This window comes from Falco cherrug, chromosome 12, assembly GCF_023634085.1.
Source record: "Falco cherrug isolate bFalChe1 chromosome 12, bFalChe1.pri, whole genome shotgun sequence".
NCBI classification, from domain to species: domain Eukaryota; kingdom Metazoa; phylum Chordata; class Aves; order Falconiformes; family Falconidae; genus Falco; species Falco cherrug.
This window is the reverse complement of record NC_073708.1, coordinates 23,915,225-23,940,224: the sequence shown is the minus strand read 5'-3', so window position 1 is coordinate 23,940,224 and position 25,000 is coordinate 23,915,225. Positions and strand designations below refer to the sequence as shown.

The following is a 25,000-nucleotide window of genomic DNA, read 5'->3' as shown; positions in this document are numbered from 1 at the left end:
AGGTGAGTGGATGTAAAAAGCATCCTTCAGGGGGGGCAAAAGTGTGCCAAATTGTGGTCACTTACCTTGGGGGTGCCTGCTGCCATGGCATCCTTCAGGATGGAGCTCTTGCTGCCAAGAGAGAAGAGAACAGGGTCAGAGTCACAAACCCACTGCGGTGGGCAAGGGGGTGGATAGATACTTCAAGGGATCTCGTGAGGTCAAATAGCAAAGTGCATGACTACCCTTCCCTAGACCAACGAGAGCCTCCTCACCATGACCAGAGGGGCACGGAAAGGAGGGCAGTGCTGACTGTCTCTCCATCTGGAATAAAATGGTCCTACAAGTGGACCCCCCTAAACCCAGACACATGATCCAGAGTAAAATCCTGACTTTCCCCCTTGTTCGGGGCTTGCACAGCTCCTCTCCTAGCCCTGGGTAAAAGCAGGGAGCAAGCCTGCAGGGGCATGGGGAAGAAAGCCAAGGAGAGGGGAGAGGAGGTGGTGAGCTCTGCATAGGGTCAGGCACAATAAAAAAAAAGGAGGGAAGGAAAGGGAGGGAGATTAAATCGACGTAAGAGCAAGGGAAAGAAGATCCCCTCAGCTCCAGCCATGCTGTGGAGGCAGCAGCTCTGCCGGAGGCTGGAGTGATTTGTTAATTCAGCTTGTTCCCCATTTAGCAGGGAAGGAGGTCCCTGCCACAGCGCTCCTCCTCGCCTGCCCTCGCCAGCGGGAGATGCTATAGATTTAATAACAACTTCCCCCCTCCAGACAGGTTAAACTTGAAACAATTACATATCAAAGCCGACATGGCGGGGAGGCCTGCACTGTAATTTTTTGGTTATTAAAGTAATCTCTCTCATGTAAATTCTCCTGCTAACATGCTGCAAACAGCATTAGGAAATAAATTATTTCCCCATGATTCGATTTGTCAATGCAAAGCACCTGCAGCAGGCAAAAGGCTCTTGAAATATGTTGCCAAGCCCAGTGCCTGTGCTTGTAAGTGCTCGCTGGTGGGGCGGCTGCCTCTCACTCCCCATAGCCCCGGGGAGATGATGGATGGGTGGCTGGGTGGAGGGGGGAGGATAGCAGGGGGAGGTGGAGGTTGGGGAAGGGGGGGGAATGGAATTGTGTTTAATAACAAAATTTGTATGCAAGCCTGCATCCCAGGCTAAGGATGAGTGATCGGCAGCCAGAAAGTATTAAAAAGCCTCGCTAAACAGATGCTGACAATAGAACAAGACATATCAAATCAGATCTACTTCAGAAACATTAATATACACACGCACACACGCTCGCCCGCGCGCGCGCACCCGGCTCCGCACACCCGCGCTCCTTTCTTCTCAATCACAGCAATATGGGAGACATCAATAAATTTTTATGAGACTTTTAGAAGATCAACACGGTACTAGATGTGACAAAAAAGCAATGTGCCTGTCATGTTCGCTTTGTCGGGGACACTTTAGCCCCAGATGCTGAGCTGCAGTGCCAGCGGGGAGAAATTGAATTTGGCTGGCTTTAATCTGCCTTGATTTGGCAGATGGCTGGGTGTTATGAAATGAGCAGGGATGGAGGAAGGTGTTTTCTCCCGGGGCTACGGTCCTCCTCCTCTCCCAGTGCCACTGCCCTCGCCCCCTACCCCGAAATGCGGGGAAACACAGTTATTCATGGCCATCAGGTCACCCCAAACGCCACAGCTCTGCTCCTGGAGAAAGTGACTGTGGTTCCCGGGACCACCGACCGACAGGCTGGGGCATCACCTCCATCACAGCCCCCCTTCCCTGTGGGGATGTGCTGCCAGATGCTTGCTGGGAGGTGCAGGGTGCCCCTCATGTCCTGGCCCCCATCTCTGCCCCCACAACTCTCTGGAGGTGGCACAGAGCAGAGTCAGTCCCTGCTGCCCCCCGAGATGCAGCCCTGGCACCACCTCAGCCCATGCCCAAACACGTGCGATGGGAAAGATTTCCACCCCATTCCCCATCTCCAGCACTACCTTGAATTTCTCAATCGCCCAAAGTGTGAAACAACTTTTTTTTTTCTTTTATAATCCAAACGCCAGGTTAAAAAAACCAACTCATTTCCTCCCTTTTCTTGTTAAAGGTGTTTAAAATCATTCCTTTTTGAGGGAAAGAGGAAGAATCTCATTAATTCCTCCCAGAAATGGTGTTAGTGCCAGGAAACTGCAGTTTTCAGGATGAGAGTTTCTCTGGCCATCTGAAAGCCCAAGCCTCTTCTGTTGGGTCTGATGCGGAAGGGGGCTGACTTAGATAACTTGGCAGAGTTTATTTTATTCTTCATTTGGAGGACTATTAAGAACAACCCCCCTTTCTTGCAATTTAGCCCCACTCTATTGCTAATAAGAGCTTGCAATTTGTTTTTATTTATTTCCAGAGATGATTCAGGAATGCGCACAAGCTCTGGTCATCCAAGTCCCAAGACGCTGCAGTTTAAGGGTGCTCTCCTCCACCCTACTCAACAACCCCCCAAATTACAGCGGCTGCAGCCCCTGCACCTCTTAAGGATGCTGGCAGTGGGCTGAGAATCGAAAAGCCGTCAGCAAAGAGAAACCTTCCCCTCCATAAACACTGCAGACAAATTAAAAATGGTAAAAGGGAAATCAAGACCTTTAAAGTTCAAACACTTTTCAGTGCCTTTTAAAGTTTTTTCGCTCTAGGCCCTTGCAGAGAGCACAATCTTTGGAGACCTTGGGATTCTCTTTAATCACCCAGCCAGGCTGCAGTGGTCTGAAATGATTACACATTTACATAGTAATAACCCCAACACTCCCCACATTATTTCATGGCTAGCATATTTCCACTCGGCGAGTGATCCATGTGTTTTAAATTATAACCTGTACATAGGAAATTAGTTACTAAGTACGATATTCACGGGCTCGTCTGACACTTCTAATTAAGGTGATTTACACAGAATTATCCTATGAAATAAAAAAATGGTGTTTTGCTAGCTAATAAAATATAATTACTACCCACTTTTATAAGTTACAGTTAGTTTTAATCTATTTGGGGAATTGTTTATCTAGTTCATTACAGCAAAACAACTCCTTTCCCTTTTAGGCAACCCCCCCAAAGTACCAAGGAAGACAAGAAATGCCCTGGAAAGACCCAGCGATTTGGGTAGCTGCCTTCTCACTCTCTCTCAATAACTTTGAATTTCCAAGCAACATGAGGCTGCTTCCTCACTGGCTCCCTTTCATGGTGCTGAGACACCGGTTCTGGCCATGCATTCCTGCATCCCCACACGTTTGGGTGCCCTGCACCTCTCTGGGGGCAACATAAGGTCCCTGCTTTGGTGCTGCTGGAGGGCTCTGCCCAGCCCTGCAGCTGCATCACCCACTAACAGGAGCTGCACAGCCAGGTCCCCACGTGCTCCAGGGCACTTGCTGGGGACTCATCATTCCGCTATATTAGGGCACATCAGCTTTAAGAGGAACATTCACTCTCAGCCAGGCCTTCCACAATGAAAGCAAGACTCAGGCTACACCACAGACATGCAGATGTCTTTTAACACTAGGCAGATATTTGGTTAGGAGCATCCCCAGATGCAACTGGGTATCCCTTGGCATCTCCCAGAGCAAGCCCCAAGGGGGCTGTTTAGACCCAGTGCTTCAGCCATGGTGTCCAAAAGGGCAAAGGGCAGCTCAGCACGATGGATATGTTCCCCCCTTACCACAGTCCTGGGGTTTCTCTATCCCTGTCATGGCTGTTATTACACACAATGACCTTCAAGCTTATTTATTTTCTTTCTTACGGTCCTGCCTTTTAAGATGTGCTTGCCATAGAAAAAAAAAAAAAAGTGTTATGCAACGAGTGGTATCATCCCCATGAATGGAAGCTGCTGCTTCCCACTTGGAAAACCCAGGGTGTGAGCTGAAAGTTAAGTGATCTGACAGCGCTTTACCATGAGCAAGATGGTACTTGTCCTTTTCCTTTAAGCCCTTGCTCTTGCAAACTGTTGTAGGAATCTCAGCTTTCCTCCAAAAGAAAAGAGAAATTTTATGGGTGCCCCAAGTCAGGAGACAAGCAGAAGCCTTACTTCCCATGGCAGATGGCCCATCAACTGCCAGACAGAGGACCATGACCCAGCATGTACTCTTGGTGCCCAGAGCCCACCACATGCAGGCAGGGCCCTTGCTAACCCCCCAGCCCAGGCAGAGTCCAGTGCCAGGCAGCTGCCCCAGGGAAGCAGAGGCAGGAGCCTTCCTCCTCTGCACTCACCACAGCACGCACACTGACTGCCACAGCACTGGGGCATCACAGCAGCATCCCTGAGCAAGGGTTGGAAAGCTCTGTTGTAATTGTAGCTACAGCTCGAGTGAGGAGAGCAAGCAAGCGAGCGCGATGTGCTCAGAGTGGAAATCTGAGCACAGAGCAGTGATGGGACTTGCCTGAAGTCTCGGTGCAGCAACAAAAAGGCCAGAAGCAGCTCCGATGCTGTGCTTCAGCCCACCACAGCCTCATGGGCTTCCCAAGCATGTCCAAATGAGATTTCTGCAGAGCCCCCAACCAGGGCAAGGTAGGGCTTATGATGGGCAACCATCGAGACAGGGCTACGCTCAGTACCAGGCATGGCAGCCACCCCCAGCGGCGCTTCCCACACATAGTAACAACTGCAAGAGAAGTTCCTTGAGCTCAGGCTGTTAGAGTTGTTTGTGCTTATCCCTTAATGACTTTGCAGCCAGAAGAGGTTTAAAGAGGTGGTAAGAGAGCTGGTGCCACATAGCTGGTGTCTTCCAGCTCTGCAGCTCTTCCACAGAATACGTCTCAGCAGCCCTCTGGATTTGACAAGCACCAGCCAGAGCATATGCAGCTCCCACATGAGATCTTGCAAAGCCAAAAGGTTTCTACAAGCTGCAGCCAACTGATATATTTCTTAAAAAAAAAAAACCCAAAACAACAAAACACCAACCAAAAAAAAAATATCCAGTGGAAGCAATTTATTTTTAGCTGCAGGACTCATGGCTTGAGCATGCAGCCTTGGGACGGGAGCCCCGGCAGCAGAGCAAGCCTCCTGCAGAGCTGTGTGGATGGCAACACCAGCTGTAAATAAGCAGTTGCCAGGTAGAGAGGGAATTGGATTTTTGTGAATGCCAGTTTAAATAAGTGGAAGTGTTACTTGAAGCCTAAATAGGAAAATGGGAGTTTGATTTTTTTTTCTTTCTTTTTAAACTACATAAGGCCAAATCATCACCTTGCTTCATGTGACAGTCCCCAGCATGGCTGGATGTGATCCATGCCATCAAGGGAAGCACACTGGGCTTTTTAACCTGCTGTGGCTGCTCTAGTGGCACCTGCATCCCATGGTGGGGAAAGGGGCTGAGTGATGGTACAAACTGCCAAAGACGCTGGAATCAGGAGCAGAAACGCCCTGCACCTACAGTCCCAGCTGTGCTGCCTAAATGCTCTGCCAGTCAGTATTTGTGAGAACTCAGCGCCCAACACAGCCAGCTGTGACAAACCTGGCTCTGCAGGGCAGCCACCCACCTCCCCCAAAGAGATGAAGCTGCAACAGAAATGCAGCAGGATCATAAAACACTGTGGCATGACCTGACTGTGCTAAAATCCGCTACTTACTCTGTCCCAGTCACACCCTTGGCTCTTTCTCCCCCACTGGGTTTTTAATTCGTTAACCCCTGGTACACCATGCTCCTGCTGGGAGCCCCCACTCAGAGTGGGTGACAAGTTTCTGGGTGAGGATGTGACAGTTCATGTGTGTGGGGTGAAGCAGGAGGCTGGGGTGGGAAGGTAGTTTCATTTCTTTCCCACTATTTGAAAAGGAGGTAGCTGGAAAAATAAAGAGAAAAGTCGGAGGGAAAGGTCATGCATTAGATTGATCTGGGGGGCTCTTTGCTACCGTGGCTATAATGACTGTTTAATTATTCCCAGCTCACATGGCAGTTCAGAAGAGGCTCCGAAAGAGGCATGCATCGCTTCAGGGCAAATAACTGACCGAAGATTTATTTCTCACCCTTGGGTTTTGACGCATCCCTTCCCAGACTTCCCACTGTCCTGGGAGTCAGCGGCAGAGGAAGGCTTTGCCCTCGAGGTCCCAAACCTCAGCCTGCAAACCCCAGCCCTGCAGTCAGTGGGCTGTGGGTACTGTGGGTCTGAAGGCACTTCAAGGAATGTTCACAGCACTCGGGGAGGGCACTGCATGAGCGAGGGGATACATGACCTGAAAATTTTCTGGCTCGCTGTGCTACCCTGGAAGCCCTGACCCACAAGAAGCGCTCTCACCCACAGGCTATGGGCAGCAGGTTCTGCCTTCCCTGGGGTCTGCGTAGGGCGAGAGGAATGGGGCATCTCTGTGCAGGACAGGCAGCCATGTGGCTTGTGCTTTCTCCGCTGGAGAAGCTGTGGATGAAGGGTCCAGGCTGCTGTCATTGCCACCCTCTGAGTGCGTGGGAGGAAGCTGGAGGGTCTCTCTTCCCTTTCTGTCCATGATTAATCTGCCACAGTGAGGGGCAGGGACACAAATCAGAGGGGGGATGAAAGAGGATAAATCCACGGTATCAGCAGCACCACATTTGCTACATAATAAACAGACTCCTCTCCTCATAAATTTCCCTCCATTCCCCCATGGTTCTCCGCCACTGACACTGACAGGCATGGAGCTGGACTGATCCTGGCCTTTCTGGTGTCCTGGCTGGTGGGGAAAGCTGTGGCTCTGCCAGGGAAGTCTGGGACCCTTCACCCGGGCTGGCATCCTTCACTCCCTGCACCCAGTGGGGTGTAGCAGGGGCTGTGGGACAGCATAGCAAAGCCCCATCCAGACTCATGGGCTTTAGACAGTGTGTGGGACACCTGAGTTGACTGTGGTGAGGTGATCCATACCAGCACGTGGAGTGGGTGGGAGAAGTTCTAGAGGCACCAAGCGCTCTTTAATTTACTTGGTGTTGCTCTCTGATATGGATACTCTCCATATCAGTCCCTGCCAGGTGTGGCTTGTCCTCTCTCCCTGCCTTGGCACAACACCGTGCCCTCACTCCTCGTTTTGGCAGCAGCCAGCTTACCCACTTGTCCTCACACCATGAGGGGACATGACCCTGTTAGCTGCCTCGGTATGGCAGGTGGCCCTGCACCCTGCTTGGGTATCACGGAGGAGCTGACACTTCCAGCCAGGTTCCTCCAGTGATGGAGTGTGTTTAGTTTAAATCTGACGTGAGTCACACTGCTGGAGAAAGCTTCAGGTGATGCCACTTCCCATGCCCCTGGGGATGCATCTGTGCATGAATCTGGAGACCCATGACCCCAGAGCTGAGGTTCCACGCTGGACACCTCTGCTGTGGGGTGGCATGAGGTGCCCTGCTGCTGCCCCATGGCAGGACCTGCTCCCTGGAGGCTCAGGGCAGAGGAGGGTATGAATGACCCCAAAGCCGCCCCCCAAGCACTGACCTGCCCCAGCAGCCTGATTTTGCTGGGAGACATTGGCTGCAGGACAAATCCTGGATGCTGCACGCGCGGCGGGATGCCGCCGTTTGGGTACCGGCTGCTCGGTGCCGCAGTCAGGTCTCTCCCTGGAGCAGTTGGGCATTGTGTGGAGGCTCACGCGTGCCAGGACTGGCACACGGGGAGAGGATCCGGGAGACATCACAGGTAATGAACTGCTTGGCTGAACACCTCAGAGGGTCCAGAGCCCTCCGGGAAAGCCTGCGGGAGTCGCGGGCTGGCTGGATGCCTTCGCCTTGGCCTGGGGAGAGGGTGCTGCAGGGGAGGTGCCCAGTCCTGCCTCGCAAAGCACTGTCAGGCACTTAATAGTGCCTGTCCCCACTATCTCCTTGGCCTGGATTTATGCCTTGAGGGGTCACCTCTGGTGAGACTCTAATAACATGACTTTATTAGCTTTCTTGTTCCTTCTTTAAGATACAGGGGAGGAGGGCAGCGGCACCTCGGGAAGGAGCGGGGGGCATACGGATAGGAAGCAGCTGCCCTCGTGATTCCCCTTCTCAGTGACAAGGGGGAGAGGGAGAAAAATGATGCTCCCTCGAAATTTATCATGCACCCAATTACAATGTTAATTGGCAAGTCCCAGAAATCAATTAATTCGCAAATTTTTTTCAATTAAAAATTAAGATAAATCATAAAACATTATTAAGCAAAGGCCAAACTCCATGAACTTTTTTTTTTTTTTAGGCATCTGGTTTTTTTTTTTTTTTAATTTAAATAAAAAAAAGAGCTGTGTTGCCAAAGCCCGATGCCCTTGAGTGCCTTTGCTGAAGCACAGGGGGCTGTCATCAGCAGGACTGGGCTGAAGACAGATAAAAAAATATCGACCAGTCGGACACACTGCTTCTGCTTTATTGATCAGGCGGGAATTTAACTTGCTGTGCATATCCACCGTGTCAGCAAGGGCCACGGGCGAAATTAAAAGTACTTGGCTTGGAGATGTCGCCTTGATATTGGGGGGTGGGGAGAGAGGGAGGGAGGGGGAAGAAGAGGGGGAGAAAGGAAAGAAAAAAAGGAAAAGAAGAAGGTGGAAAAAGAAGAAGGAAAAAGAAGGAAGAAAAAAAGACAGAGAAGTCGAGGAACAGGAGGCTACAGTGCCTGCTTTCCCCCAGTTGCAATCTTACTCATTGGCCAGGGCTCCTTGCCCTCTCTGGAGCGCTCACAGGTGTCTACCACATGCAAGGAAGGGACTTTGCATGTATTTCAAGGGAGCTTTGGAAAAAAACCCTTCTCACGCAGAAACGTCTCTAATCTCACTCCTTCAGAGGCTGGGGGACCTGCAGTGTTCGCTGCACATGGAGTCTGGGGAAGTACCTGGCCGCCAAGTTAAAGTCCCCAGGCATAAATCAAGGAGACCTGAGGCGAGAGCCATGACCCTGGTCTGACACATGACAACAGAGCTAATTCGGGTTTTACACACTCTATTTATCCTGCTGGGCCTGGCAGCACAGCCGCTCGCCCTTCCCAGAGCAGCCACCCACACCAGCCCCAAGAAGGTCTCCTCCAAGAGCCCTTTGGGGCAACACAGCGCCCAGCAGATCCCACTGAAATGAAGCAAACCCTTGCTGGGGCAGTGCAAGGAGCAGCTGTATTTAAACATAGGGTTCCCTGAGCAGGAGCAGGGTATGAGCCACCTCCCATAACTTGTTCTGGGTCCTTATCCTGACCGGGAGCAACACAGAAAGCCTCTGGCATTTGGGCATGCAGGGTCCATGGGGGTGGTGTGCTTCTCTCCTTGTCCATCACCAGGAGTCTCAGGTGCAGACTCTGGGCGGGGGGTTAGCATGGGATGAGTTTAATCAGAAAGACCGTGAAACACTGGGAAATAAACCTGTGAAAGGATGTGAAATCCAGGATGCATCTCCAGCTGCCTGAAGTCATTTCTCAAGGACAGTGACTCTGCCTGGAGTGACCAGGCCATCTCCCAAGGTCCTACAGCCTTCATGTTTTAGCTATATTGCCAGCTTCCTCCTTATTCATTATCCCACCAGGCCCGGAGCTGCCTCTGTCCCCCAAGGAGAGCTACCACTGTGTCTCTCTGCATAAAAAGGAGGTGAAGTGCCCCCCCCCCGCCCCCCAGCAGGGTGAGGATGCTCAGTGCAGCGCCAGGAACTGAGGCAGCATTTTCTGCTTCCACCCTGGCTGCCAAAGGAGGGAGGATTAAGAACAGCAAGAGGAACAGAACGCATGTGCAAATGAGGGAGAGGAAGCTTCAGAGGGATGCCAAAGGAAGATTTAAGCCTGGGCAGAGGTGCGTTGAGAGCTGCTACAGGAGCTGGAGCACCACAGCCCCATGGTTGGCTCTTTTCCTCTGACATGAATCAAAGCTGGATCCAAGAGTCAAGCTAAATCCCCCATCTGGGCACTTCACCTGCTTTAAATCCCCCATCTGGGCACTTCACCTGCTTTGAAATGGGCCCTCCCACTGCACCTTGCTCTGCCCTCCTTTGCCTGACACTGTTTGTTTCCTCTTTGTGACAGCATCTTTGAGGTCACCAGAAAACAGCCTGCAGCATTTCCCAGCTGCACCAAGGTGAAAGACCCGTGTGCCCTCTGTGTTCTGGGAAATGCTTCATAATCAGAGAATCAGAAGAGAAATTATTCCTGGACACACCAGAAGGGACATTAGGGGGAATCAGTAGCTCCTGGGATGCTGGGTGCACAGAGATGTGTCCCCATGCTCCCACCACAGCGGCAAGGAGAAACGGGAGCTTCTAGCCCAGGCTGGGAACAGTCAACAGGTAAGCACGGGCTTTAAAACACAAATATGCTCAGATCAAGTATTCAGTGTGGAGGAAAGAAAGGAAGACGAGTGAAGAAGGGGAGAGTGTGTGCAGCCAAGGGGCACTGTGAGAACAGCGTCACCCCCCACCCACCCACCCAAGCACACCCATCCCTGCAGGCGCCCGCCGAGCCCCCCAGGCAGCTGTTGCGCTGCCATGCCTGGCTCTGGGATGCCATAGCACAGGCACAGGTAATATTACAGCATGGCATGAGGATACTGCTGGCTACATCTGCTAAGCTTAAAACCCCCTTTAAATAAGGGGAAAGAGCTGAGATAGTCCTGTCTGGGCTCACACTGTCCTTCAGCTGCAAAAGCAGAAACAGAGCTGGCACGGTGCAACTCACTGCTCCAACTTCTGGACCATTCCCCAGGTATAATGATACACTTCATCCTTTTGGGGAGGTGAAATCACAGCTCTGAAGCATAGGTTTGGTGCTGGTAATGCAGTGAAGAATCTTCTAGCTATCACACAGGGAAATAAAAATGCCCCCTGCCAAATAAAATCTTTTAAAAGACTACTGCATATTCAAGAACAGAGCATCATGTTATTAAAAACGCTACATCCAAAGGCACATTCCCAACCTTCAAGTGTTTGACTCAGCAACTGTAATACTTGTAATGACTTTGTAAAGTTTTTTAAATGGCCAATAAGTGCCTCTTCCCCAAACTCTAGAAAGCACCATGGAACCATCAGGGACCACCAGCTGAGGCAGGCTCCACAGCTCCTACTGCCTCCTTTACTCCTCTTCTGTCCTCAGATTCATTTTCCCTCCCCCTTCAAACTCAAACCATAGCCTTGAGCCTGCCCCTTCTCCACCCAGCCTCCCCCACCGTCAGCAGGTTGTCCTCTCCCATCACTGCCCAGGGAGCAGCAGGCAGGGTTTAAGGGTCCCCTGTGCACCACCACCTCCACTCATAGTATCTACCTGCAGTGACATATGCAGCGTATGTGCACACACTGGTACGCACACAGGGATGGGTGTGTGCGTGCCTGTCCTGAGGGACAACCACGGGTGCTGCTCTCGCACCCTGTGCACTCCCCGGGTGGCCCTGGGCTCGGGCAGCGCGTCTGCAGCTGAAGCACTAGCCGAAGCTTGGAGCTGGGGCTATTGAGAACTCCAGAAAGAGCCTCACATTTCAGTGTGCTTTATTGCAAGCTTCTAATACGGAAAGGTGTAAAACAAGTGAATATGAATTGAGTGAGGGTAGGAGACCTACATCTAGTGCACAGATAAGCTTCATGCCCACAAGCCAGGAATATTCATGTATTCTGCAGTGACTAGCCTGGCTGGGGCACAGGGCACTGGTGTACACAGAGGGTCGCTGTTATTATTTCTTATTTTTGCCTTGGTGGCATTTAGGTGCTCAGCTGGGGACTGGCACATTTTGCTCTCCGAGCTGTACATGCAGAGCAAGGAGCACATCCCTTCTGCAGAGCACCGTGGGGCCACCGCTCACCCACCTCCCGCTCTCTGCTGCTTTGTGCTTGTGCTCTGCAAAGGTGAGCTACTAGGTAATTTCTCTTTGGAAGAGGAATACCAACGGTCTTGCCTGGCAAGAGTTAAACCCCATAAAACCAAGGCTTGTAGTTTTGTTTTCTTTCAATTTATACCCTTCACTTAAAGAGGGGGAGGAGGGAAGAAAGGAGGGGGAAAAAAAGAAAGCCAGGTGACATATTCTAAGAGGGAGCACCGAAAACGTGTTAAGCACTTCAAAATCTCATATATTCAATCGGCCTCTGGCAAGACATCTGCCTAATGTTAGCGCTTAAATATCCTTTTCCATTTTACATGCATTCAAGTCTCATTTGAGCGAAATGAAACGGTATTATTAAAGGGAGATTTTGCACAAATGGCCTGAATTTGACATGTCAAGTTCAATGAGGCTGTTACATATGTAACACCGAGAAGGGCTCAGAGGCTGCCGGCTCTTGAAACAGCGCCAGTGGCTCAGAAATGAAATTTGCATTCAGAGAGCCTTGCCTCACTGCACGGAGCCGTGTGCGGGGCTCGGCCAGACCCACATGAGGTGCAGGAGCCGTGGGGCGAGCACAAGCAGGTCTCTCCCTGTGCTTTGCGAGACTGGACACACCAAGAAGGCAACAGAGCTAGAAACTTGGGTTCCTTATTCCCGCTCAAGTCTTGTTTCTTCAAGGAAAAGCTTGACTCTGCACCGGGGTTGGTTCCTCCTGAATGATGCTCAGGCAGTGATGTTGTTAATGATGTTGACGGCCAGCATCCATCCCCTGGGCATGCTTGGCACAGGTGGGTGCTGCCCTGTGACTCAGCATGGCTCCTCCTGCCTTGCCATGTGATGCTTCAGATGGGTAGGTTTTGAGATGTCCCTGCCCTGAAGCCATGACAGTCACATTGGCACTGCCCATGGGGAAGAAGGGCTGTCCCTGTCCCCGGGGGATAGCAAACCCCACCCCCACCAGCTGAGCAAGGGGTGCATTGGTGTGGGTGGATTGCAACCCCAGGCTCCTGGTGAGTGGGGACTGTGTCATCCAGGTGGCTCCTACAGCTCCCTTGTAGCTCAGCCCCAAGAAGCTCTTGTGATCACCTGGAGGAATCCCTTTTCCTCCTTCCCTTCCTCTGCCCTCCTCTGAGTGATGCTGAGCTCCCTGCTCCCATGACCCCTGAAAGCTCAATACGTGGTGGAGAGGATGATGTGGGGCAGCCCCTCCACTTTGCTTCTCCACCAGCCTCTCCCCTCCTCTTGATCTGCTGCTACAGCAGCATCTCAGCTGGCTCATCCCACCACACAGCCCGGTGGGGAATCCTGGCATGGGGAGCGCTGGTGCCACCGCAGGAGCTGATGTGGCGCCCGCCAAGTCTCCAGTGCTGCAGGCTCAGCGGGCAGGAGGGGATCTGCCTTCCTAACCCCAAGCACTGGAAATTTATGATTTTGTTGCAAATCATTAAGGTTTATTAAAACTTAACAGCACAAGCCATGATTGGCTGCATCCTCTTTAAATTAAAAAAAAAAAAAAAAAGACCCTTGGAAAGCAGCCCCCCAGTTTGCTTCTCCCCATCAGACTGATAAGTAACAGCTGCTCAGCCATTTCGGTAACAAGTCGGTATTGGCAGGGAGCGGCCAGGGCTGCCGGTGCCCATCACGTTTATAGGCCTACATTTTATTTTTATGTTTATTGGGTTATTTGAGATCATTATTAGTTTCTCTCTCCTCTTGTTGATGTGTTCTTGCTCCTGGCTCCTCCAGGCAGGAAAGGTGGGGGAATGGGAGATGGAGCCACCCGCTAGACCGAGCCGCCCTGCTGGAGCCGGGCAGCACCCAGGACCTCGACCCACTCGCATCCCACTGCCTACTGTTGCTGCCCACCCTGCCTGCCCTGCCTGCCCTGCCTGCCCTTCCCACCCTGCCTGCCCTGGCCCCTGCATCGCTCCCCTCCGGGACTGGGAGAGACCGTCCCTGTGCAGAGCTGCTGTGTTACAGATTAGACTCCATCGCCTGAATCCATCGACTAGATTGAACGTTATCTATCACGCTGCAGAGGGAGTCGTTATTTAATAATTAATAAAGACCTCTGATTCTTCTTTGCCGCCTGCATGGCCGAGCGGAGCGGGCCAGGGAAGCGAGGGCAAGCTGGGGAGAGCTGTCTCCTCTCAAACTGCTGCTGTTATTTAAAGGAATAATGCCATTCTTTTTCATTTGTCAGCTGGCCCACAATGGCCCTTGTCATGCTTTATGATTTAGGGTTTCCTTTCCTTTCCCATTAAACGCCACCTTCCCATCACTGCCTCGCGCCAGCCAGCCTCCGCTCCTGGCTTGCGGTTTCAGTTTCACTCTGATATTGGCCCAACTTCTTTGATGGGCTCCTCCGAGCACTAATTGCTTCTGTTCATTTAAACCTGTTCACTAATTTGCAGTGGCCCTTTATTAAGTTGGATGCAGCCCAAATTACACCATAAATTATGCTCACAAGAGGACTGGGTGTCGCAGGGGATAAATGGGCTGCCTGTTTCCTGCCCCCCTCGCCCTGCTCCACCTTCCTGTGCAATGCATGGGGGATGCGAGCCTCAGCCTCAGGCTGTGGGTGCCAAATTTGGGAGATCGGAGCCCAGGCCCATCTGGGGAGGACTCTTTTTCTCTGGCTAAAGCTCCCTCCTTCTTCCTTCACCTGCAATGGCTATCGCTCAGTTGCAAAGGAGACCCAAGCCAGGCAGGGATGGTTTCTTGCATCCTCTGCCCTACGCACAGCCACGTGCACCCCCTTGCCCTGGTGTGCACACACACACACTGACACACACGCTCCCCCTCCTCTCTTACCACCTGGTGATGTAACTTTGCTTCTAGTCGGCAGTTTGATTCCTTTCCTCACCTTTTAATGACCAGGGAATTCATTAATAATTGAAATAAACACACTTTTTTCCAAGGCTGCCGAGTTTTATTAAGGCAGGGGCATGGATCTGCCAACCCTTGACTGCAGCCATTTCCTAAATAACTGCTAGCAGTTAAAATGCAATTATTTTTTTTATTTTTTTATTTTAATAGAGGATTTTGCTCTGCTGGGGAAACCAGAAGGGAGCTGAAGGCAGCCGAGGGGTGGTGCATGCTGCTGCTGCTGCAGGCCTGCTCCATCATGGGACATGAGCCACAGTGAGAGTTGCTCAGCCCAACACATGTCCCCAGTGAAAGAGGTGTCTGTGGCCTTTGGGAGGCATTTCTGCCTGGCTTTACCATTGTGGTGAACTCCAGGGAAATGTTTCTGCCCTGCTGGCCAGCACTACCTCTCCTCTATCTGGTAGCTGTGGGTACCACCATCTCCTCTGCCTTCTGCAGGTGCCTGGCTGGCTAGCCAGGGATGCTGGTGAATCCCAGGGAGCTGCTTACCTGATGTTCAGCTGGGTGAGCTTCTCCAGCTCCTGCTCCATGTGTTCCTGCAACTCGCCAGGGCGCAGGAGGACCTGGCAGATAGGGCAGATCGGAGCCTGGCTGTCAAACAAAGTCGCCTTCTTTTTGCCTGTGGGGAGGAAAAGAGGGGAGAAAGCTTTAGCTCTGATCACCTGCCATCAGCATCGCCTGCGCTCTGCCCTGGTCCATGTCCTAATTGAGGTCTGAAACCAGAAGACTTTATCCCAGTATAGCCCCATTTCTCTCCCCATCCCGTGCTCCCTGGGGCAGGGACTGGCTCTGTTCTGCAGCGGGACAGCAACTGGCACAACAGCATTCCAGCCCTGGCTGTGGGCCCTCCAGTCTTATGGCGAGAGCAACAACAGTCACATTTTGGGAGCAACCCTGTGCAACCCCAGCTTCCCCAGTTTGCTGTGCAGATGGTGTGACTTGAGGCAAATGGATGAGACAGCACTACCCTCTGTTCCCATTAGTATCATAGAATCTTTTAGGTTGCAAAAGACCTTTGAGATCATCGTTAACCCAGGACTGCCAAGTCCATCACTAAACCATGCCCCTAAGCACCACATCTACACATTTTTTAAACACCTCCAGGGATGGTGTTTCCACCACCTCCCCGGGAAATAACTAATAACAATGAATTAAGAAGAGCCACCTTCATCCTCCTCAGCACTCCTGAAGTCGGGTGGGTCAGGATGACCCCCACGAAGGGCAGAGCAATTCTCCATGGGCACACGACACAGAGGCAGAGGATGCCCCATGGTGCCAGGCTGTGGATGGCAGGGAGCAGGTCTGGATGCTCGGCACGGCGGTCTCAGTGGTCACCAGGGACTGTTCACCCTGCCCCCACACTGGGATGGGGCCCCTCACCCTCCCTGCACCACCAGCAGCTCCGGATCCCTCAGCCACCTGAGCCCTGAGCCTCCTGGGGCTGCATCATCCCTAGGCAAGATCTGGGGGTACCTGTGGACCCCGATCCTGAGTGGGGATGAGCCCCCACTGCCTCCCACCAGCCTCACCCAAACCCTCCCCACTGCTCCCCTGCCCAGCCACATCTCCCTGGTTCACTCCCTGCTCCGAAGCCAATTTCCTCCAGCTCAGAAACTTTATTACCCCCTCTGTAAGGAATATACAGCATCTATTTAACATAAAATAAAACTCTAAAGCAAACAATGAAGTTTCAATAAAACAGAGGAGCCCGCGGGTCTCCAGGCCCCCCTCTCCCAGCTGTATTAGCAGCTCTGCTCATGAGAGGGCGTGCGGAGCCCGGCTCAGATGGCTCCAGCCGGGGGAAACATGCTTTATAGCCGCCTGTTGTCATCTAATGTGAACCCTCCTGCTGGATTATTTATTTATGTATTAGACATGGATCAAATTGGTTAAATCTGAGTGAGAGGCAGTAATGCACAATAAAGCAGCCGGCACTGGATACGAGGGGGCTGCATGCACCGTGGCCTTCCAATCAGGAGCCAAAAGGTGCCATTTTATGGCTCCTAACGATGGCAGAGCCCAGTTAAATGAATCCCCATTAAAGGAATAGACCTTCTCAAAGTATAAAATATCGGTGTGAGTGCCTTTACTAGGTCCCTGCTGCTCACTGTACAACCGCCTGGTGCAGGCACTTAATGAGAGGAAGGGTCTGAAATAAGTTTGTGAGTCACCTTGGCTCATCCTTGCCTTCTAGCAGGACACAGCGTACGTGCCCGGCAGGAACGGGTCTGTTGCTGGGTCATCGCCTGCCCTTTTCTTCAGCCTCCCTTTAAGAGGTGGGGGAAACTGAGGCACGAGGGGCAAGTTGGGGCAGATCAGTGCTATGGGGCACCCCCTACCTTCCCAGCTTCCCCGTCCACTGGCAACTCTCCCATTTGCAGAACCAGGTGGAAACCCCAGCCAGTCTCTCCTCTGAACTTGAGCTGCTCCTGGTGGCTACCAGGCAGAGCACCAGGAGACCCCAGGCGCCTTGGCTCCTCATCCCTACCACCCTTCTGCTGAGAAGGACACAGTGTGCAGCCCATGGAACTGGGAACATCTTCTTCTCTCCTCCTTCCCTCGTAAGTAATGTCCAGAACTCAACCCAAACCCAAACCAGCTCCCGCTGACCCTTGCGGGAAAGGTCGGCATTTCAGTAATTCCACCTTCCTCTTGGAGCTTTTCCACTTTTGTGTAGTGGGGGCCCAAAATAGTCCAGGAGCGTCCCCGACCACCTGCTATTTATAACCCCAACTTCGCAGCAAAACAATGGAGCTGTCTGAGTCTCCCTCCCAAAATAAACAGGCAGCCTTTGAGCGGACGGGAAATCCTGCTGGATCCCCGCTGTGGTGTGTGCAGATGGAGGGGTAAACAGGCTGCCCTCCGCCCTACCACACCGCATCCCCACTCGGGGGGGCATCCCTAGCCCAGACCATCACCGTGGGGCCCGTGAGCCCCCCTCGCCTGCCACCCACATCTTGGGCTGGTGGGGCAGGGGTGATCTCAGCAGCACCGGAGGGTGAACCGTAGGTTGAGCATCCCTGGGTCTCTGCTTTCTGGGGATCCCAGTCGGGTTTGTTTGCTGGGGTAGGTGATGGAGTGTCCTGGACCACAGCACTGGGATAAGCAGCCTCGGACCAGGAGGTGCAGCTGGGGTCCCTCCTGAGGACCAGCTCTGTCACACCAGGCTGGTGGCTTTTTAACCTCCTGCATGCGCAGCTCCTTGCTCCCTGCTTGTTTTTCAGGGCTCTTCCATGGGGTGCATGTTTCTAAGCAGAGGTGACTTTGATTTTCAACAGCCAGGGCAACCAGGAGGGATCTCAGGCCATGGGAAGGAGCCTTGCTGCCTTCCACGGCCACTCCCAACCCCAGCCCAGGCCAGCAGGAGAAATGAGCAGCAATAGCTCTACCCACCAGCTACATTAACGATACAGTGACGAATTCGTGCTAAGGAAGGATGTGACAGCTGTCACCCCACATCCCTGTGTCAGCCAGGGAAGATCCCCTTGCTCCAGTGAGTGCGGGAGGCTGGTGCTTGCACTGAAGCAAGGGCTTCCAGAGGGGCAGGAGAACAGGGACCTGGACATGCAGCCAAGTCCCTGATGTACAGATTGCAAAGCAGGAGACAGAAGAAGCCCCAGCTCCCGGCCCAAGGGGCTGACAACTGTGTTTTTGCAGGAGCAGGGCTAAGCGCAAGTGACAGGCAGAAGGGAGGGATCATCTCCCATGCCAGCAGGACACCTACGCAAGCCTCCCCAGGTCTGTGAGACCCATGGCATGCCTGCAGTGCCACAAGAGGCTGCCACCAGGCTGCGTCTCCCCAGATCAGCGGCATCCACATCTGCAGTGTGCCCCAGAGCCTGGCGCACGCCCACGCTGTGGTGGCTCATGCCAGGCAGCAGTGCCCAGCTCCGTGGCATGGGCTGTTGGGTTGTGGGGAGGGAGAGGATGGGCACTGTGAATCCTTGGGTTTTGTTTGTGAATGCAAGGTGGAGGGACGTGCATACATCCCGCCTTCACTTTCCAGAGCAGGGACATCCTGGTACCCATGAAAAAGCAAAGGTTCCTGCACTGTGTGTGTGGCTGGACCGCACTGGGGTGTAGGTGCTTACCCTGCTCAAGGGAGCACAGGAGATTGGTCTGTCCAGGCCAAAATGAAGCCAGCATATTCCCGAGTGGGCTGGACCTGTGTCTGCCCCAGCAGTGAGTGCTCCCTGCTCTTCCCTCCCTGTCCTGTGCCAAACCTACTCCTGGGAGACCCTGAATGGCTCTTTTCAGGCTTTTGTTTTTTGGCAGCTGTGTTTTTGTTTTCTTTGCCCCTCTCTCTCCCCTTCGCTCTCTGGTTGCTCAGTAGGCTCAGCTCCAGTGTTTACCCTCCTTGGCTCTGCCGTGCTTCCCCTGCTGCCGACCCCCTGCTCACCAGTGCCAGAAAGATGAAAAGGCAGAACCTTGGTGCTCCCGCTGTTTGCATGGTCTCCTGGGCTCCGCGGAAATGTTTAACTCCAAGTGTTGAAACCAAATATTTCCTGCTCTGAAAGCAAAGGGCTCGATGCACAGACGCACCCCTGCACGGAGGAATTTATCCATGGGATCTGTCAGAGGGCATCTGCAAACGAATCCCAGCTCAGGTGGGGACTGAACCGAACCCTCCTGATCCTGCTGGGGACAGAGGGCCAGATCCTGCCCTCAGTCACACTGATATGGATCCAACATAATTCCCCTGAGTCCTCTGAGTCAGGCCTGATTCACCGCAAAGGTATTGCTAATGGGATCAGGGCTCCAGGCTGGGAGCTGGGCTGAGGTACCGGGGATGCAAGCGTGGCACTGAACAGGCATGAAGGCATGAAGCCATCCTCACTCCCACCCTGCGTCTGTGCCCCAGCACACAGGGCTGACAGCACTGCGAGGCACTTGTAGACCAGGACTTAGTCACTTGGAAGACAGCTTTCTCCTCATAAACAGGACAGGGAATGCTGTTTTGGAGAACATTTACATGAGAAAAAAAGCCCACCAACAGCATGTGATGTATACAGCCCCTTGTCATTACACAGCACGGAGTAAATGATGCTCCCTAGCCACTCTGAATGAGCAAAGTTTACAAGGCATGAGGGCTCACTCTGTCCAGGAGCTCAGCAAATTGCCAAATGAATGAAATCAATTGTTTATAATACAATTGCTTAGCTCCACTGATGGCTTATTGCACAGCCAGGTGCCTCCCCAGGGACTGCCACCATGGGTGACACAGGTGGTGGCAGCGGGTCAGGAGCACTGATGGAGACATGTTCCCTGCTGGGGATGCATTTGCTCTTTTGTAACAGCCCTTCGTTGGGCAGACCCCAGGGCATCTGCCCACTTTTCGGATCACGTCTCCACACCGTCCTTCCTCACAGCCCTCTGAAACTTGTCCCCAGGAGGACAAGCTCTTCTCTCCCAACACTCAATGTCTCCTACCTCAAACTGTTTTCCACTTCTCTGAGTACCAAACTCCCCCTCCTCTGAGATGCCTCCCTCCATCTCGCCCTCCTATTTCCTCTCTCTCCCTCTTAAACACTCCATCATTTAAACCCAATCAAAGCCAGTTGATCTGAAACTCTTCTGAATAGAAATGACCCCGTGCTGGGGCCCTGCAGCCCCGTGCACCGCTTTGGGGGCTGCGCTGAAACCAGGTGGGTGGTAATGGAAGTGCTGACACAGGCTCCTTGACAGCATCACCACTGCCAGTGCCTGTAATAATCCCTCCCGGCTCCCCTGCAACTCAGTTTCCGCGGCGATTATTTTCCATTCGATGATGGGCTTGCTGTTATTTGTGTACTGATAGGAGATATCTTGTGTGACAAGCCTCCTTTCCTTCCAGCTCAAAAAACAATAATTCAAAGAAAGCCCCATATTAGCTTGGAAATAGCCAAATGCTCACTCTTCTCCTGGTGAGCCCGCGCTGCAGCCAGTGAGGCTTGCAGAGCCCTGACAGTAAGTGACAGCCAAGGGGCTGCACCACAGACAGGGGACAATGACAGCGGTGGGGTGAGCAAGGTGGAGATGGTTCAGGTGTCAGTGCAGAGCACCCCAGAATAACAACAAATAGGCAAATAGTATTTGGTAGTAAAGTGAGGGAGCAAGAAAAAAGTTGTTCATCGCTCTACCACCTCCCTGTTATTTACTGGTGTGCTCCCAGTGCCATCCCCATGGGATTGCATCCTGCCTGCTAGGTGCCACCTTGGATCCTGCTGGTTTTGACTGGGGCCAAAAGGTGCGTGGTCTCCAAAAACCTGCACATGGGGGTGGCTTGAGGTCAGGGCATGTCCCATTCCTTCCAGCAAACCCTTCCTCTCCCTTGGACTCCTGGCTGGCTGTGGGATGCACACCTTGGCTGTGTGGGATGCAGACCTTGGCTGTGTGGGATGCAGACCTCAGCTTGCTGCCCAGGTCCAGATGCCTTGGATCCAGCCCCTCCTGCATTTGCTCTGCACAGGGCGGTGGAGAGCCAAGCACCAGCGACAGTGATGAGCAGTGAGGTAACTCCAGGTTCATGTGCTGTGGCTGTGTTCAGTGTCTGGCTGTAACAGCATCCACAGCACGACCTAACTCTGCAAACACCCCACAGTGCAGTGAGCGCATCCTGATCACTGAGGAATCACCCTGCATCAAGCAGATCTGCTCTTCCCTGGAGCACATGCTTTTTGGAGGCCTGTGCAGGCAGGAAGGGAGCAGAGGTCTGGAAAAGTGGCTTTTCATATAAGAAAATGCTTTTGAGGAGTCACTTCTCTACTCTTGCATCACAGCGCAAAGCTGCTCCAGGGCACCAGCAGAAGCTGGGCTCAGACTGTGCTGGACATGACATGGGGCCACCCCTGCCTTCAGTCTGGCAGAGAGGGGCACAGGGGTGGATGACAGCTGGTTTCATGCAGCTGGGGTGTATAAAACAGAGGCACAGACGGACTGAGGGACCTCTACAACCTCATGAGCAATGTGGGGCACAGCAAAGAGCTGAATTCAGCCCCCTGCATCCCTGCCAAGAGCCTGATCCCCAGCACTGCTCCCTGCTAAGGCGCACAGGCTGCCAAGCAGCTTAGAAAATACACTTGTTTCTCCTGAGGCTAAAAACTACAGAGGGATCTAAGGCAGAAAAGCTTGCTGAAATATTAATTTCCTTCCAAGGAAAAGAGTTGCTCTTGTAGCTGCCTGTCCAGGCAAGCTGACACTGGAGAGGACTGGTAAACTGGTGTGGTGTTGCTGCCACACAGCTAACTCCATTTGGGGTGATCCCATGGGCTGCTCAGTAAAAATGCATGTTCACCCAGCACCCTGGGCTCTTCGGAGGCTGTTGCATGTCCCGTTGGGTCCAGCAACACATTTCTCATGGTGGGTGGCAGCCTGGCAGTGAGGAGAGGAGAGGAGCGTCCCCGAGCATCCAAACCCACCACTTGTGATCCTGGCCCTGGCTCTCCATCTGTGGAGATCATGGCTGCCCGGTGCGGGGCAGAGGAAGATGGATTGAGCTGGGCAATAATTTAAGAAACTGAGTGAGTCTGTACATCCAATCACTTTACAAATCAGGGGAAAAGGAGAGAGGAGGAAAGGCAGGAGGGGGGGAGAAGTGAAAAGGCCGCGCAGGGAAATGCATCACAATTACTGTCTCGGCTCTAATGAGGAGCCTGTCATGAGGCTGTCATCCTGCGGAAAGCCACCTACTCAGAAAGATTCAATAAAAAAGTAGCAGAGAGATAAAAAAGAGATATATTTCAGCCCTTGCTAATATTCTTTTCATTTGTCCCAGCACAAAATAAGATACTGCACTTAACCGGCTCGGTTAAAATGAAAAGGGGGGGGGGCGGGAAGGGAGCAGCATTGATCAATACCACTAAAAGCCAGGAGACACGGTGATGGAGTGCAATTTTTTTGTCTGTGCTGAAGCATAGCAGAGGCCCGGGCGGGGTAATTTATGATTCACACGCATGCTGGCTAACTAGAGGCTGACAAGACAATGAATCCTCGATGAGAGGGCCGCGGGCCGCTGGGAGAGCTGGAAAAGGAGAGCGTGACAGGGACCTGGAAGGGAGAGGGCAAGAGGAGGGCTGGGATGGGCTGCGGTCCCGTCTGCCCACAGTGCTGCTCTGGGCTCCATGTGGGTCTGTAGAGCAGAGCAGAAATGCCTCCCTGGGCTTCACAAGAGAAAAATAAAGAAACACCGACAGCAAGCCAAGCAGCTGCGCTGCTTCTTTCCCTGCCCTCCTTTCTCGCAGCTCCTGGCCAGGCAGGCTGCCCATGCTGGCTTCCCTGAGGAAGCATGTTAGTGCCTGGCCACGGCCCGTGCTGGGCTGGAGATGGACCAAACTGGGACAGCGGGGACAGGGGCAGAGACAGATGATCCCTTTTCTGCTCCAGCTTCTCTGGTGAGTGCTGGTATGAGTCTGGGCAAGCTCAGGACCACAGAGCTGGACCTTCCTGCTGCCACCTGCCCTCTGCCCTGGCAGTGAAACTGGAGCCTCCTCCAAGCCTTGTCTCCAAAACACACAAGTCTTGGGGAGCAGCTGAGTTTCCCCAGCACCAGTGGGATCCCTGGCTTCAGCAAACATGGCACAGCAGAAATGCTCCTGGGGGAATCCTACAACTCTGTCCCTCCAGCCTGGGGGATGTCCTGGAGCATGGTGCACCTCCTTCCCCCCCATCCTTGAGCTGCCCTCCATCCCATGGGTCTTGTCATGCCACACAACCAAGACTGGCCAGGCTATGGACAAACCACCAAGGGCCAGTGGGATCCAGGGACCATGCCTGCAATTCTGCAAACTCTGTGGCCCACAGCCAGTCCTTCCTCAGCAGAGCTTGCAAAACGAGGCACTGGGACCCGCACACTTCCCAGCAGGCAGGCAGCCAGGCAGGAGACCCCAGGGCTCCTCTTGCTGCCTGCGCCGCGTATGCAGTCATGGCTGGACTGAGTGTGGGAATGGCTCTGCCTCCTCACCATCCCTCTTCCTCCTCCACCTTGGCCACCTGGCACACTTGGGGCTGTGCATCCAGGGCTGGCAGCCAGCTGACATTCACCAGCGGGCCTGGCCTCTGGCCCTGTTTGCTGTTACAAGGGTCACTTTTTGTCCCTTGTGGAACCAGTGCCCCGAGCTGGGGTTCCTGCTGACCCAGTGGGAGAGAGCAGAGACAAGGAGCTGTGTGGCTGCGTTGCCAAAGCGGGCCTTGATTATCCATGCTCTGCATCCACTCTTGGGATGGAAAGACCTGGAGCAAAATACCTTCTTTAGCTGCCAAAAAATAACAGCAGTGAGAACTAGAGAAGGTGGGAGTTTCACAGGAACATCCCCGTGTCTGGCTGGGAGCCCATAAAAGAGGTCTGATGTCCTAGACACTTTTGGAGTCTGCGCCATGCCCTGATTGCTTCATTCATACCAGAAACTTGGATGCAGTCATGAGTGGGAGCGACAGCCCTGCGGAGGGGCTGGGGGAGCACTGGAGGGGCTTTTCCCTCCTGGCCTCATTCCACTGTCACACATCCCATCTCCCCGCAAAACCTGCAGGACAATCCTGCACCAGACTGTATCTGCTCAGCTCTCGAATGCCCTGTCCTCCTGCTCCTCTGAGTCCTTGCTAAAGGGTCTGGCCACATCCTGAGAGACAGAATCAGCCTGGAAATGGGACTCTGCCTTCACCATTGGCAGTGCAATGAGAGCCCGGGGACCACCCCACTGCCAGTGGGCCAGGGACTTGCTGTCGGTCCCCCCGCAGCCCAGTGAGGCACCCTGAAAGGGGCTCCAGCCCCATCCTGCGCCTGCAGCAGATGCTCACAGGCAGCCATGCTGCTCCCATGCCCTTGACTTGGAGGGCAGCCTGTTAAGTTGGTGATATACTGATACGCCTATAATTTGAAGGGGTGATGGGGCAGAGTCTTTCCCTGCCTCCCACCCACTCCCTCCTCCCCACTTTCCAGCTCCTCTCCTCTCCTCCCTTGGGGGTGTGTGGGGCATATAGCGAAAACACAGATATTGAACTGTCAAAACTATTTCCTACAAGAAAATAGATTCATCAGCTTGCAGCACGCAGGGTCATTGCCACATTTTCCCCTCGCGCCAGCACCTGCACATGCCGGCGCATACCCAATGCCTCTTCGCAGCACCGGCACTTTAGCTTGTAGCTCAGGGCCCTTAAGTGACTTTGAGAAATGGATAATCGATTATAATTCCACGGGCCTCTCTGCAGATTTATCCGGAGAATGTATAAAAGCCAGGGATTGGGAGAAGCGGGTTCTTCTGGCCAACACGTCGATTGCCTGTGCTCTCCGTGCCCAGCTCGGAAAATCGCATCCCGAGCACGACTCTGTTTAATCCATCAGTACACAATCAATGCACTCTGTAATCAACTCTTGATCACTTAATTTTACACATGTTGGCTGAATCCCTTTGTTTAATCACTAGATCAGGCTGCCT

The 25,000-nt window shown here is 53.0% G+C and overlaps 1 protein-coding gene across 11 annotated transcripts in view; it reads right to left on the bottom strand.

Annotated features, from left to right (window-relative positions):
• RNF220 (ring finger protein 220) overlaps window positions 1-25,000 on the bottom strand; it is a 232,774-nt gene that overhangs the window by 74,097 nt on the left and 133,677 nt on the right. For all 11 annotated transcript variants that reach the window (XM_055725233.1, XM_055725232.1, XM_055725228.1 and 8 more), the window contains 2 exons: window positions 15,081-15,210; window positions 66-111 (listed from right to left, as the gene is read on the bottom strand). In XM_055725233.1, coding sequence (XP_055581208.1) covers window positions 66-111; window positions 15,081-15,210 — 176 coding nt within the window. The remainder of the gene's footprint in view (window positions 1-65; window positions 112-15,080; window positions 15,211-25,000) is intronic.